Source organism: Perca fluviatilis, chromosome 1 (assembly GCF_010015445.1).
Source record: "Perca fluviatilis chromosome 1, GENO_Pfluv_1.0, whole genome shotgun sequence".
NCBI lineage: Eukaryota > Metazoa > Chordata > Actinopteri > Perciformes > Percidae > Perca > Perca fluviatilis.
This window is the reverse complement of record NC_053112.1, coordinates 5,861,045-5,875,785: the sequence shown is the minus strand read 5'-3', so window position 1 is coordinate 5,875,785 and position 14,741 is coordinate 5,861,045. Positions and strand designations below refer to the sequence as shown.

General features: G+C 40.3%; 1 protein-coding gene across 6 annotated transcripts in view; it reads left to right on the top strand.

The window, feature by feature from the left end:
* The first annotated feature begins 910 nt into the window (after positions 1-910).
* kif16ba (kinesin family member 16Ba) overlaps positions 911-14,741 on the top strand; it is a 61,511-nt gene continuing 47,680 nt past the window's right edge. For all 6 annotated transcript variants that reach the window (XM_039808130.1, XM_039808121.1, XM_039808114.1 and 3 more), the window contains exons 1-4: positions 911-1,260; positions 8,832-8,901; positions 10,069-10,182; positions 13,010-13,126. In XM_039808130.1, coding sequence (XP_039664064.1) covers positions 1,214-1,260; positions 8,832-8,901; positions 10,069-10,182; positions 13,010-13,126 — 348 coding nt within the window. In that variant the 5' untranslated portion in view covers positions 911-1,213. The remainder of the gene's footprint in view (positions 1,261-8,831; positions 8,902-10,068; positions 10,183-13,009; positions 13,127-14,741) is intronic.

Below are 14,741 nucleotides of genomic sequence, written 5' to 3'. Positions count from 1 at the left end.
AAGTACTAATACTGTAAAAAAAAATATTCATCCGCACCTTACTCCTCTGTATAGCTGTGTTTATATAAGGGTGTTTACTGTGTAAATATGTTTGTTTTATTACTATTATTATTATAACTAATTCTATTTTTTTCTATTTCTTATACTTTATGTATATATTTTTTTCTCCTATGTCTACTTAATGTGTATTTGTGTTATTCTGATGTGTTTAATTTATTTTCTTTTGAGCTGCTGTAGCACAGGAATTTCCCCAGTGTGGGATTAAGTCTATCTTATCTTATCTTATTGTAATACTCTGTCATAAGTACAAATCCTGCATTGAAAATGTATTTAAAGTATTAAAAGCTCATCATGTCAGCTGGACTTGTAGCCGTTATATTGTTGGCTAGTTTACATTTAGAATAAAACATCAGATTTTATAAACTACATGTGTTTTGTGTGCAGTAATCTTAATGTGTAAAGTAACTAGTAACTAAAGCTGGAACAGATGAATGTAGCGGAGTAACTAAAGTAACTAGTAACTAAAGCTGTAACAGAGGAATGTAGTGGAGTAAAAAGTCCAATATTTCTCTCTGAAATGTAGCGGAGTAGAAGTAGAAAGTGGCATGAAAAGAAAAAGACTCAAGTAAAGTACAAGTACCTCAACATTTGGACTTAAGTACAGTACTGGAGTAAATGTACTTTAGTTACATTCCACCACTGATTTTAAATGCAGGACTTATACTGTAACGTAGTGTTTTCACAGTGGTATTAGTACTTTCACTGCCATAAATCTGAATATTTCTTCCACCACTGCATATGTATTTTTGGCAGTTTTTTTCCCATGTTTATAATCTATTACTCCAATAATCAGATGTGTGTTTTTTGTCTTCTCCTGGCTTCCGTACGGCTGTAATATTTTTATCAACCGAGCTAACAGGCTAACAGACTCCTGACAGTGGCCATGGAGGTGAGCCGGTTTACACCGGGACGGCGACACTCTGTCCCCAGACAACGATAACAACTGTCTACGGCGGCGACCCTCTTCTCCTCCTCGCTATATGCCTACTTTGTGTTTAAGTCCGTCGGGTTATCTTGGTCGACTTTTGCCCTCTTTATCCCCGCAGCGCCTACATGCTAACTAGCTAGCCTTGTTAGCTAGCTATAAATCAGCGTCGCTCAAAACTAAAAAGCTAACAAACTAACCGGGGGACTGGACGGACGGACATGTGCAATGGCATCGGTTCGGGTGGCTGTCCGGGTCAGACCCATGAACAGACGGTGAGTTAAAGACAATAACACGGCTTAGTTTAACGCCAGACATAGAAAGTATATTGTCAGAATGTGGTAGTTTTGTAATGCTAACTGAGGTAGCTAACTGTTAACGGTTGACAGGCTCCATACAAATGGAACGTCAGCCGTTGGTAGTCGAACGGGTGTTTAAATTCATGAATGGACTCCGGAATATTATTTCTACAACGTTTTAAAGGTTGTTATAATGGTGAAATAATGCCATTTAAAGTGAGTGTTTTAGCCTCATGCCTTTTGAATTTCACTGTGGTGGCTTTCTGCAGCAACAGCAGGTGTTCATTCTGTGTTTTATGCACAGGCTGCCTAAATGTTACTGATGCATATCCAAAGTATGTATCGTCTAAATGTAGTTAAAGTAAACACATTTTTTGTGCTTGTAGTAGTAGTAGTAGTAGTAGTAGTAGTAGTAGTAGTAGATAACGTTATTGTCCCCGTGGGGCGGTTGGGTTTGCGGCACAATCGCAAGGCACTTTATGACAAGACATCAGACATATGATACAAACAAATAGTCCCTACATCAGACATATGATACAAACAAATAGTCCCTACATCAGACATATGATACAAACAAATAGTCCTTACATCAGACACCGACAGGCATAACATGAAGAATATACATCACACACTACACTACACTATACACCCTTGGGTATGGTCAGGCCAGCTGGACGACTAGCTTATTTTGAATGATTTAAGGTTTTTATGGCTTGTGGTACGAATGAGAATTTGAATCTGGGTAGGCAGAAACGACGCATAGATGGCAGTAGTTTAAAATGTGATGGCAGGGGGTGTGTGTGTAGTCACATACAAGGTTATTGGCCTTTCTCACCAGTCTGTCTTTGTAAATGTGTTCAATGCTCGGTAGTGTTATCCCAAGTAACTTGCTGGCAGTTAAAACTGTTTTTCTGATTGTCTTTTTCTGAGACTCAGTGGCATTTCCGAACCAGCAGATAATACAGCGAGTTAAAACACTTTGAATAAAAGCAGTATAAAACATTTGGAGCATTTTGTTATTGACATTTAAAAACGAGCAGTTTCTTTAAAAAGTACATTCTTTGCTGTGTCTTAGTTTGCGAAAGATCAGTCCAAGAGTCCCATTTAAGCTTGTTGTCCAGTACAATGCCAAGGTATTTGTAGTTTGTAACAACCTGAATGGCCCCACCATTGATAAAAGGGACCCTTTTTAGAGCAGGAGTGTCAAACTCCATTTCACTAATAATATCACATCCAGGGTAGGGCTGCAGCTATCGATTCTTTTTGTAATCGATTAATCTAGCACTTTATCGATCGATTAATCGGATAACTTTTTTTTGCGTTTTTAAACAACCCAAACTAGGGAAAAAAGCAACATTTTTGGAAAAAATCAACATTTGTATTGCCTACACTGCTTACAATATCATCTCTCAAAAAATTAAACATTAAGTGCATTTAAGTGCCATATTACATTGTTTTTAAAGAATTTTTTTTTTTTTCAAATGATATCAACCTCAAACTAAGGCATACATTAAACATACACAAACATTACATTAAGTTGTGCAACTTAACTTTCAGAACTACAAGTTTCAACCTGAGACTGATCTGTACACTAGGCCTATATGTAAATATTAGTTATACTCAACCTATTTTCATTTATATATTTGATTATGTCACACAGCTCTGTTACACTTATGTGAATAGGTCGTTGATCAAGAAAAAAAAAAAAAAAAAAAAAAAAAAAAAAAAAAAAAAAAGAGAGAGAGAGAGAGAGAGATGCCACTACCTATTTTCTTGTCTTTGTTTTTGGTAGTTGTTGTGTTTGGTGTAGTTTCATCGTCCATACGACTCTGTGATTTACTTTAGTCGGTCCTCTTCGTGGAATGGATGATTAAGTTAGACTCCATGTTTTCTGTTGAGATGCTAAAGCACTGACGTTGTGCTATTATCGTGCTAAGCTAGTTTGATTTTGCAGTAGACACACGGTACAGAGTTTTAGTTTTAATTACGTTTGAACTGATTCCAAACTTTGGACACTTTCTGTCGTTTTCTCCAGCCTGTCTCTTCTCTTAGCCCCTCGCTATTTACGCTCTGGCACATAGTCGCCAGCAGCAGACTGAGCCGCGTCTGTGCGACAGTAAAAATGCTCCGTGCGGAAACACCGTCCGTCAGCGATACAACGTTGGTAACGTTGATTTAATGAAGCTTCGAGGCAAGTCATTTTGAATCGAGGATTTTTTGTAATCGAATTATTCGAGGAATCGTTTCAGCCCTAATCCAGGGGCCAGACCTCCAGTTCAGTGACATGTTTTTAAGAGAAAAGTCAAATATCTTTGACTGTACTACTGCATGTCTCATATAGTCTTGTCGCTTACAGTTTGGTCGACATAAAGCCTAAAAAAAAATCGGTAAAAAAAATTTCCTTTGCCATCATTGTTGTTTTTTTTTTTTTTTTTTAAATGACAAAACATTGAAGAAAAAAACACACTGGAAAAGCCCCCCCAAAAAGAAAGAAAAAGTGGCAAGGGCGCCCAGATAGCTCAGTTGGTAGAGCGGGCGCCAATATATAGAGGTTTACTCGATGCAGCAGGCCTGGGTTCGACTCTGACCTGCGGCCCTTTGCTGCATGTCATTCCCCTCCTCTCTCTCTTCTTTCACGTCTTCAGCTGTCCTGTCAATTAAAGGCCTAAAATGCCCAAAAAAATTCTTAAAAAAAGAAAAGAAAAAGTGGCAAAAAAGTGAGTTTTTGTAGTCGTGTTGTCTCTTTGTAGTCGTGTTGTGTCTTTTTGTAGTTGTAATGTGTCTCTTTGTAGTTGTGTTGTGTCTGTTTGTAGTTGTGTTGTCTCTTTGTAGTTGTGTCTCTTTGTAGTTGTGATGTGTCTCTTTGTGGTCGTGTTGCGTCTCTTTGTGGTCGTGTTGCGTCTCTTTGTGGTCGTGTTGCGTCTCTTTGTAGTTGTGATGTGTCTCTTTGTGGTCGTGTTGCGTCTCTTTGTGGTCGTGTTGCGTCTCTTTGTGGTGTGTTGTGGTCTGTTGTGAGTTGTGTTTAGCGTCTCTTTGTGGTCGTGTTAGCGTCTCTTTGTGGTCGTGTTACGTCTCTTTGTGGTGTGTTGCGTCTCTTTGTAGTTGTGATGTGTCTCTTTGGTGGCGTAGTTTGCGTCTCTTTGTGGTCGTGTTGCGTCTCTTTGTAGTCGTGTTGTGTCTTTTGTAGTTGTAATCTCTTTGTAGTTGTGTTGTGTCTGTTTGTGGTTGTGTTGTGTCTCTTTGTGGTTGTGTGTCTCTTTGTAGTTGTGATGTGTCTCTTTGTGGTCGTGTTGCGTCTCTTTGTGGTCGTGTTGCGTCTCTTTGTGGTCGTGTTGCGTCTCTTTGTAGTCGTGTTGCGTCTCTTTGTAGTCGTGTTGCGTCTCTTTTTAGTCGTGTTGCGTCTCTCTGTAGTCGTGTTGCGTCTGTGTTGCGTCTCTTTGTGGTCGTGTTGCGTCTCTTTGTAGTCGTGTTGCGTCTCTTTGTAGTCGTGTTGCGTCTCTTTGTGGTCGTGTTGCGTCTCTTTGTGGTCGTGTTGCGTCTCTTTGTGGTCGTGTTGCGTCTCTTTGTGGTCGTGTTGCGTCTCTTTGTGGTCGTGTTGTGTCTTTGTAGTTGTGTTATGTCTCTTTGTAGTCGTGTTGCGTCTCTTTGTAGTCGTGTTGCGTCTCCTTGTGGTAGTTTTTGCATCTCTTTTCACATCATTTTGGACCGTTACTATCACCAGATCTGTGTATAAAACGATGGAAAAGCCTGAGCAGGTGAATAACACTCAGAAACTTAAAGACAAAACGTCCGAAAGTCCAACTACAGTCATTTAGATCTGACAAAAAGACTTTAGTTAGTTAGTTACATTCAGTTGGCTTAGGGTGCTGCACCTAAACCTTATAATGGCTGAACTGCTCTGACTGAAACATAATATCAAGGATGTTGTTGAGCCTGAGAACAAACCAGGGCGGAGACTTGTACACGACTAAGCAAACATGTCGCCCTGCTCATACAATTCACGTTCAGCCATGTGGACTTAAATGATGTCAGCAAGGTTTGTCTGGAAACATAAAGACAATCCCGACATCACAAGTTCAACAGCAGAGCCTCGTTCAGACTCCTAAAGTATATTTGAACTGGTTTCAAGTTCTAGTTTGGAGGGACCCTTCGTTGTCCAGAGATACAGTAACAGATATGTGTGTAAAATAGTTTACAGGACGTCTTTTTTTTTGTGGAAGTTTTGTCTTGTGAAAAAGATGCAAAAACTACCACAAAGAGACACACAAACCGACTGCAAAGAGACTCCACATGACCACAGAGACCCAAAACAACCCCAAAGAAAACCATTAAAGGGATACTCCACAGTTTGTTGAAATAGGGCTTATCACGGTCTCCCCTAGCTGTAGATAGGTGAGGTCTCCTCTAGCTGTAGATAGGTGGGGTCTCCTCTAGCTGTAGATAGGTGGGGTCTGCTCTAGCTGTAGATAGGTGGGGTCTCCTCTAGCTGTAGGTAGGTGGGGTCTGCTCTAGCTGTAGATAGGTGGGGTCTGCTCTAGCTGTAGATAGGTGGGGTCTCCTCTAGCTGTAGATAGGTGGGGTCTCCTCTAGCTGTAGATAGGGGGGGTCTCCTCTAGCTGTAGGTAGGTGGGGTCTCCTCTAGCTGTAGATAGGTGGGGTCTGCTCTAGCTGTAGATAGGTGGGGTCTCGTCTAGCTGTAGATAGGTGGGGTCTCCTCTAGCTGTAGATAGGTGGGGTCTCCTCTAGCTGTAGATAGGTGGGGTCTCCTCTAGCTGTAGATAGGTGGGGTCTCCTCTAGCTGTAGATAGGTGGGGTGCTCTAGCTGTAGATAGGTGGGGTCTCCTCTAGCTGTAGGTAGGTGGGGTCTGCTCTAGCTGTAGATAGGTGGGGTCTGCTCTAGCTGTAGATAGGTGGGGTCTCCTCTAGCTGTAGATAGGTGGGGTCTGCTCTAGCTGTAGATAGGTGGGGTCTGCTCTAGCTGTAGATAGGTGGGGTCTGCTCTAGCTGTAGGTAGGTGGGGTCTCCTCTAGCTGTAGATAGGTGGGGTCTGCTCTAGCTGTAGATAGGTGGGGTCTCCTCTAGCTGTAGGTAGGTGGGGTCTCCTCTAGCTGTAGATAGGTGGGCCAACACATTTTTTGTGCATGCATTGTTTTAGTCCGGTGCAACACCGGCAGCGCCGCCGCTAGTTAGCTTAGCGTAGTGAATGGAATCCTATGTTGCCGGTTAGCATGTTGTGAGTAAAAGTGAGCCAACAAAAGACAAAAAAAAACAACCTAATTACTTGCACTGAGACAAAAAATGCGTTGGCCCACCTATCTACAGCCAGGGGAGACCGTGATGAGCCCTATTTCAACAAACTGTGGCGTATCCCTTTTAAGAGACGCAACACGACTACAAAGGGACACAAAAACCCACAAAGAGACACAACACGACTACTCCCTCATCTAAAGCTACTGATCCTGATCATCCCGTTGGACTACCCTTTTTTTCATTTCTTTTTTTGAGAAAGAAAGGACAGATAGTTTAGTTATGATGTTCAAAAAGAGGATTTTAAACTGGATGATAGTCCAAGGTATTTACAACACTCACATCTCCCAATCATACCCCGAAGGGGACATGAGCAAAACAAAAATCTAAAGTTTGCGTGCGCACATGAAAGTTTCGTATGAGCACATGAAACTAAACGTATGTTGTTTTTTTGTTTTTTTTTACTAAAATTTGTTTTTCTCATGTCCCCTTAGGACACATGTCGTGTCAAACTCAAGGCCCGCGGGCCAAATCTGGCCCCTTGCAGATTTAGATCGGGCTCGTATATCAATTTGGGTTCACAATACATTTTGACCCACCTAGTTGTGCGCCAAACCAAAAACACAGGAAAGTGTTTTTTAAAAGTGTAATTACCTGACATTCTAAGCAGAATTTGGGCAGATTTGCCGACTCTGAGACTCAGAAATTCCCCCAGAAGCAGAGAGAGAGTTTTCATATTCAGGCTGAGAAACGGGTTGTTGTTGTTGTTGTTGTTGTTGTTGTTAAAAAAAAACCATTGATTTGCTAAATTCTATGATGGCTAAGGAACTCTTTTGATGACTTCTGTAGGGCTTCATGTCAACAAAAAGCGTACAAAAAAAAGCAAAACATTTACAAAAAGGTGACAAATGTCTGAGAAAGCCACAAAAATATATGAACAAAAATGAGGAAAAAGCTACCAAAATGTTTTACAAAGTGACATGCAGTAACAAAAGCACGCCAATAAACTCTCCGTGTCTGGCCTTTGGTGTGATTCTCTTTTTCCAGTGTGGCCCTCTGGGAAAATGAGTTTCACACCCCTGCCTTAGGGGCTCCATACAATCGGCTGCATGTTGCTCTGAATTTCTAAAGAAACAAACGTATGAATAGGGCTGGGTATCGCCGACGACTTCCCGATCCGATTCCGTTTTCATTCAAGTCCCGAATCCTGAAACGCAACGTAAAGATTTTCGATATCCATAACGTTGGGGAAATTTCAGTTACAATACCAGTTTAGCTTGGCTATAAAAAGACATTCTCAGAGAGCTTCTGCTGTAAATTGTAGCAAGACCCTCAGATACTTTTTTATAACGCACCAGGTTAGGTTAGATTACATTCAACTTTGTCATTGTGCAGAGTACAAGTACAAAGACCAACCAGAAGTGCAAAAAAGCAGAAAAGTGCAATGCGATATACAAGGTATAGACAGGTGGTGCATAGACGGGACCAGAAATCCAGTGCAGTGTAGACAGTTGGTTTACAGAAGGTGGTTTGGAGTAATATATATTAAATATAAATATGTGCAGTGTATTAGCGGTTACCTTATAAGAGCTGAATAAATATGGCTATGTAATATGAACAATGCATGAACAACATGTACAGATATGTGAAATGTAGTAGCAGGAACATTATAATGGTAGTAAGAATAATATAGATATATGCAGTGTATTATAAGAAAAACCTGAATAAATATGGGTGTTCAGTATGAACCATATAGACAGATATGTACAGCTATGTGCAGTGTGGTAACAGTACCATTGTAGTGCAGAAACAGTAACATTATAAGAGTAGTGAGAATAAGTGTATGTGCAGGATGAATACTACGAAGAGCAGTAGAATATGGCTATGTATAGGTGTAGTTACAGTATGTACACATTTAATCACATTTATGGTAAAAAGGCAGATATTAAAAGATCAAATTCATGGTTTTGAAAAATCGATATGAGATCACTTAAACACTTATCCCATTATTTTAACCTAGTCCTATGTGTGAAATATTTTTTTTTTTTTTTTAGATTGGTGGTAAAACAGTTGTTTAAGTGGTACACTGAATTAATTCTCAACTTGGAAAAAGCTGTTGAACATGCATGACTTTCTGACGTGATGGAAGTTCAGATAATAAAAGTGCGATTTTTCACAGTTTTCTGACATTTTAGAGACCAAACTACTAATTTGTTCATCCAGAAAATAATCCACAGATGAATCGACTGAGAATAATCAATATTTGCAGCCGTATCTTAACAGTCGTTGCTCTTTTACAGGGAGAAGGACTTGACTGCAAAATGCATCATCAAGATGGAAGGGACGAAAACCTCCATCATCAACCTGAAGGTAATGCTTTTCTCTTTTCCAGATGAAGAAAACATTAACGTCAGATGTAACTCAGGCTAAATAAGATCCTCCTAATGGCTCGTTCACACCAAGGCGAAATTAAATATTCGTGTCACGCCATTCGGGTGAGTTTGATCGCGGGGATCATATTTGGATCAATTGTGTTTTTCATTGCGTTACTCGAGTACCCACCGGTGTAGAGCTGTAGGCACCACCAACGTTTCTTTCCGTCAAATGGCCAGAGTAACTACTATTGCTGCTTAGTGCCTGGTGTGCAAGTCACAGATATATCAGGAAGTCAATATATTAATTATAATATCACCTGGCGGAGCAAAAAGCTCCCTAATGTTAACTGCCTTCTCCTGGAAGGAAATGTTACATCTGATATCTGCCACTTCCAGCGCCACTTGAAGTATAGATTGTGCCGTTTAATTGTAATAAACTGATAAAAAGTATGCCGAAATAACAACATCATGGTGCCGATTTGTAAAAGTAATTTGTAAAGTCTGAATTCATACTTTATCAGGTCTGTCGGCTAGACGACACGCAAACAGCTTTTAAAGTGCTTGTTTTCTGGATGGAGTTTGGTTCTATCAGGGCTCTGTTAACATCGGAGCTGCTCCATAAACACAGCAACATGCATATCATTTCCAGAGCGTAGTATGTATAATACGCCAATTCGTATGCCATTATTGGTGTGTTATCAGGGCGCATAATCACTTTTTAGTGTGTTTATCAAACCCAACCCGTCTCCTGTATGCGCCGTAGACTAACACGTGGATAGCTCTAAATGCGTACAGATAACACGCCACTTGGCTTTAGAAAGTGCAGTGTATGCTTATGGGAAATATGATGTCTTGTTGACCAGGAAGTCAAACTTCCTTGCTTTCTTTCCCCAAATAAAACTCCTTTTCTAAACACTGATTTAGCTTTTGCGACACATCTACTCGCGAATTTCTCGCTCAAGTTTTTTGCGGCGCGAATTCAGCGAATTTTGCGTCCTCGCCTCATTCGCGATGCACGCCGTGACTCTGCATGTATTGCCGTCTTTGCTTTGCCTTTTTGTATGGAATCGCACCGCCGAATTCGCGTGAAACGCCTCAGTGTGAATGCGCCATAACGCCTTGTAGCTTGAAGTTGTGTCTCTACATTTTGTGTTCTCCAAAGACCCCCGAAGGCATCGCAGGTGACCTGACGAGAGAGCGAACCAAGACCTTTACGTACGACTTCTCCTACGACTCCACGGACTGCAAGAGCTCCACGTACGTCTCCCAGGAAAAGGTAAACGCTGGCCACAGTTGTTTCTATTTACTCTGCAGGTTTAATTAGATTTAAGTTCTACTTTAAAAGTAGAGAATCTGATTAGAATTTAACATAATATTAAGCCCAGTTCAGACCAAAGATTTGAGACGAGTTGAAACTTGCAACTCGTGGGTCTGCAGCGTTCTGAAACCTGCCAGTTTACACCATAGACCGTATATATAATGAACCACCAGAGCCCGTGTCTCTGGACGGAGACCAGTAAAGGATATTAGAAGTCTCTTTCCCGGTGCTGGCTGAGCGTTACTGAGCAGCCTCCAACTGAGCTTGAAGACGTAGATGTGATGTGAGCAACCTGTCTGAAAGTGTGAAGTCTTCTGGTAGCTGTGCCGAGAGAAATCTCAATCATTCCCAATCTTACAGAGACGGAGAGCGTAGGTATATGTAAGGAGATAACATAGGCACAGGCTAATTACTGATCACTAACATGCTAGTTAACATTAGTCATTAAACCTAAACAGCTAATGGAAGTCCAAACTGCCTGTGAGCTTCTCCTGTACTATACGGTAATTCCTCTACTGTGTGACAGTAAGTCTCGTGGTTATGACCCAATCGTTAGCCTATTGTTATAAAAGCGTCTGCTACGGAGCCATAACGTGAGGTACAAGGTAATGGAGCCTTTTATACATTGTCGTGTTTCTTTAGAAATAAACAACAGACAAATAGAGTCTTTAAACTCTTCAGATGTAAAGTTATTCTCTGTCAAAGTGGCGTCAGAATGAATGGGAGTCAATGGGATGCTAATGGGGGGTGGGAGCTAGGTAGCATAGGATGTACGAGTTGAGGAGAGAGGCTTACCCCCTTGGTTTACACCTATGAGACAAGACGGTGTATCATCTCCTTCGCACTTCCGTCCTAACTTCTGACTTCCAGGCTTTTTGTAGCTGGACATTTAATTTTTTTATGTCTTTATATGAATGTGGATAACGTTAGTGATAGTGAGATGCTTGCTAACGTTACATTTCTAGTGATGAATCGGCGAAAATAAGTTTTTTTTCCCTCAGATTCATGGTCCGCGGCGCTCCATCTCTTCAGTCACTCTCTAGCTCGCTTCACCGTACGTGCTCGCAGGCGCACGTCGATCGGCCATTTCGACCAGTTAACAGTTTGTAACATAGAAATAAAATGGATTACGGATAGTTCTATTTCTATAGTTTGTAGCCGACTTCACAAGATGACTTCTCTATTGGCTGTTGAAACAGGTGACCCCGTAATACGTAACATTGCAACTTTACACTTCTTTACAACATGGTAAGCATGATGGGAACTGTAGTGCCGAAATCCAAAAGATGTTGACAACCTGTGAACATATAGTTCAAGTAGGGCTTTTACGATTCTATTTTGAATCGGAAAAATCGACAAATGAGCTTTCGATATCGACTACTGAAATCAAAAGCAGGTTTTCTTTTCTTCTGTCTCTCTCTTTCTCTCCACCCCCGCCTACTTGTGCACCTCCTGAAGAAAAATGCAACAGCTTTTCTGGCTGGTAGCATTCAGCTACAGACACAGGGTAACGTTAGCTTAGCGGTAGCCTGCTGCTGCATTATATGGCATGCCTGGATAAGACATGTAATGACTGTAATAAAGCTGCAGAGAAAAAGTGACAAACAGCCGGAGCTTCGGAGGATTAATCTGGCTAATTTTGCAATTCTTTTTAGCAAATCTCTTGTGGTATTTGGAGGATTATTGGTTACAAAGGTTTGTGTTTGGGTTCAGAGGGCGATGGATTTATCACACTCTTGTTGTTCTCGGTCAAAGCAGCTTGTTGCTGACCGACTCGGTGTGTTGACTCAGGACTCTTAACGTGACTCGAGCTCGTCATAAACTCTGAAATCACATTACAGCTCGCTAAACAACAAACACACCTTGTAGTAAAAGGTTTTGCAACATCATGCACCAGTTAACACGTCAGCAGAGGCCTTAAAGAGACCTACATTGTGTAATGTTTTGAGTTGATTCTTAGCAAAAAAAAAACTTTGTTCTTTCACAAATATTTGCTCATTTATGTGTAATAACTTCCACCGACTAATCAAAGTATTCTCGTAAGCGTAAAATCCATCTTTTAAAATACATTAACCAAAGAGGGACCATTTTGCCCTCTTACACTCAGTGGCACCGTGACGAATGAACTGGAGATTACTCACCAGGGAAGCGAAAAAGAGAATTAAAACAACAACGAGACAGGCAAAGCAGCAAGAAAACAGTTAATATTGGAGTGGCTGAAACGGCTGCGTGTAAACGATGGAGATACTAAGAGATCATTATGGGTTCAGCCACCGTAGGAGGGGCTAGAAAGTAGGGGGTGGGAATCACCAGAGGCCTCACGGTACGATATCCTCACGATACTTATGTCACGATACGATGTTATTGCGATTTTAAACATATATTGCAATGTTCTGCTATTTATCGCAATTTATTACCTTTTTTTTTTCAACTTCAAATTTTTCCCAATTTCAAATTATGTCCCCAAAAGGACATTTTGTCAACATCTGTTTTATCTAAAAAGATACATTTCTCTGTTTGTTCATCTAAACTTTATTGCTGCGAAATGGATTGTCAAGCAGACAAACTGACCAACACATATATCATAAAAGATCCATACTTGGCGTCTCTGTATCGATACAGTATTGCCACGGAAAATATCACGATACTATGCTGTATCGATTTAATATTCAGTTGGTTGTCATATACAATTTCACTGCTAGATGGGAGAAATTCTTACACAATAGAGCTTTAAAGATTTTCTTATTTTCTTGTGTTTTTTTTTTATTTATTTTTTTATTTGCAGGTTTTTAAAGATTTGGGCGTGGATGTGCTGAAGGCGGCGTTTGAGGGTTACAACGCCTGCGTCTTCGCCTACGGTCAGACCGGCTCTGGGAAGTCCTACACCATGATGGGGAATCCAGTGAGACAAAACTCTTTTTGACATTTTTAACATTTACATTTCAGACGCTCTTATCCAGAAAGACTTTTAGCAGATGCTGTTATTCCACCTGGTATTAAAATCCAATCTGTGGCCGGGTTGGCTCAGTGGTTAGAGCAGGCGCGCATATGTTTAGAGGTTTATGCCTCGACGCAGAGGTCCAGGATTCGACCGACTCGTGATGATTCCCTGCATGTCTTCCCCTCTCTCTACCCACTTTCTCACCTAGCTGTCCTGTCCATTAAAGACGTAAAAAAGCACAAAAAAATAATCTTAAAAAAAAAATCTGACTGATTAGATCACGGGTAGATAGGGCCGTGCAATTAATCAAAATGTTATTGTGATTATGGGCATTATTTTGGCTCCCAATGATCACAAAAAAACGAATAATCGAGAAAAACAATTATTTAGCTCATCATGTTTTGCAAGTAAACTCTTATTTTTCTCTTGAATGTGTTCTGAATGAAAAACTAAAGTTTAAATAGGAAAAGTATTGGTATAATTTCACATTTGTGTTTTTTTACTGTTGATTTCATTTAACTTTTTCCACTGTTTTTTTAACTTCAATAATTGCAACATCATTCCAGAAGTCAACGAGTAATGGTGTTAAATTATTGTGATTTCAATATTGACCAAAATAATCATGATTTATATTTTTTCCATAATCGAGCAGCCCTATGGGTAGACAGAAGTTAGGGCTGCTCGATAATTGGGGAAAATATAATCACCATCACGATTATTTCAGTCAATATTCTGAAATCACAATTATTTTACACGATTACTCGTTGACTTTTGGAAAGATGTTGCACTTATTGAAGTTTAAAAAAAAATAAACGGTGAAACAAATCAACAGTAAAACACATTGAACTGGGATATTTCCCTTCATACTTTCCCCCAGTATGTGGTGAATGGTGTACACATAAACAACCTATTAAACATAATTTAAGAGTTTACTTGCAAAATGTAACGTATGTAATGTTATGTAATCTTCAGATGAATCTGTTTTTGTGATCATTAGGAGTGAAAAATCACGTGCGTGCGTGTGTGCTCTAGAGTCATAAGCTAAGTTTCCATCCACTTGTCAATCGAATTATCTGAAGTTTCCGTTCATTTTCGCACTGAATCGCACAACATTCAAGCAAACATTTGCGTTTTGCTAGACAAAATGGATCGCGCCATCTACCAATAAATGATCAATATCGCACAAGTTGTAATAGTGCTGATGTACCAGCTGATAGCGACATATCAAGTTGTAATAGTGCTGATGTGCCAGCTGATAGCAACATATCAAGTTGTAATAGTGCTGATGTACCAGCTGTTAGCGACATATCAAGTTGTAATAGTGATTATGTGCCAGCTGATAGCGACATATCAAGTTGTAATAGTGCTGATGTACCAGCTGATAGCGACATATCAAGTTGTAATAGTGCTGATGTACCAGCTGATAGCAACATATCAAGTTGTAATAGTGATTATGTGCCAGCTGATAGCAACATATCAAGTTGTAATAGTGATTATGTGCCAGCTGATAGCGACATATCAAGTTGTAATAGTGATTATGTGCCAGCTGATAGCGACATATCAAGTTGTAATAGTG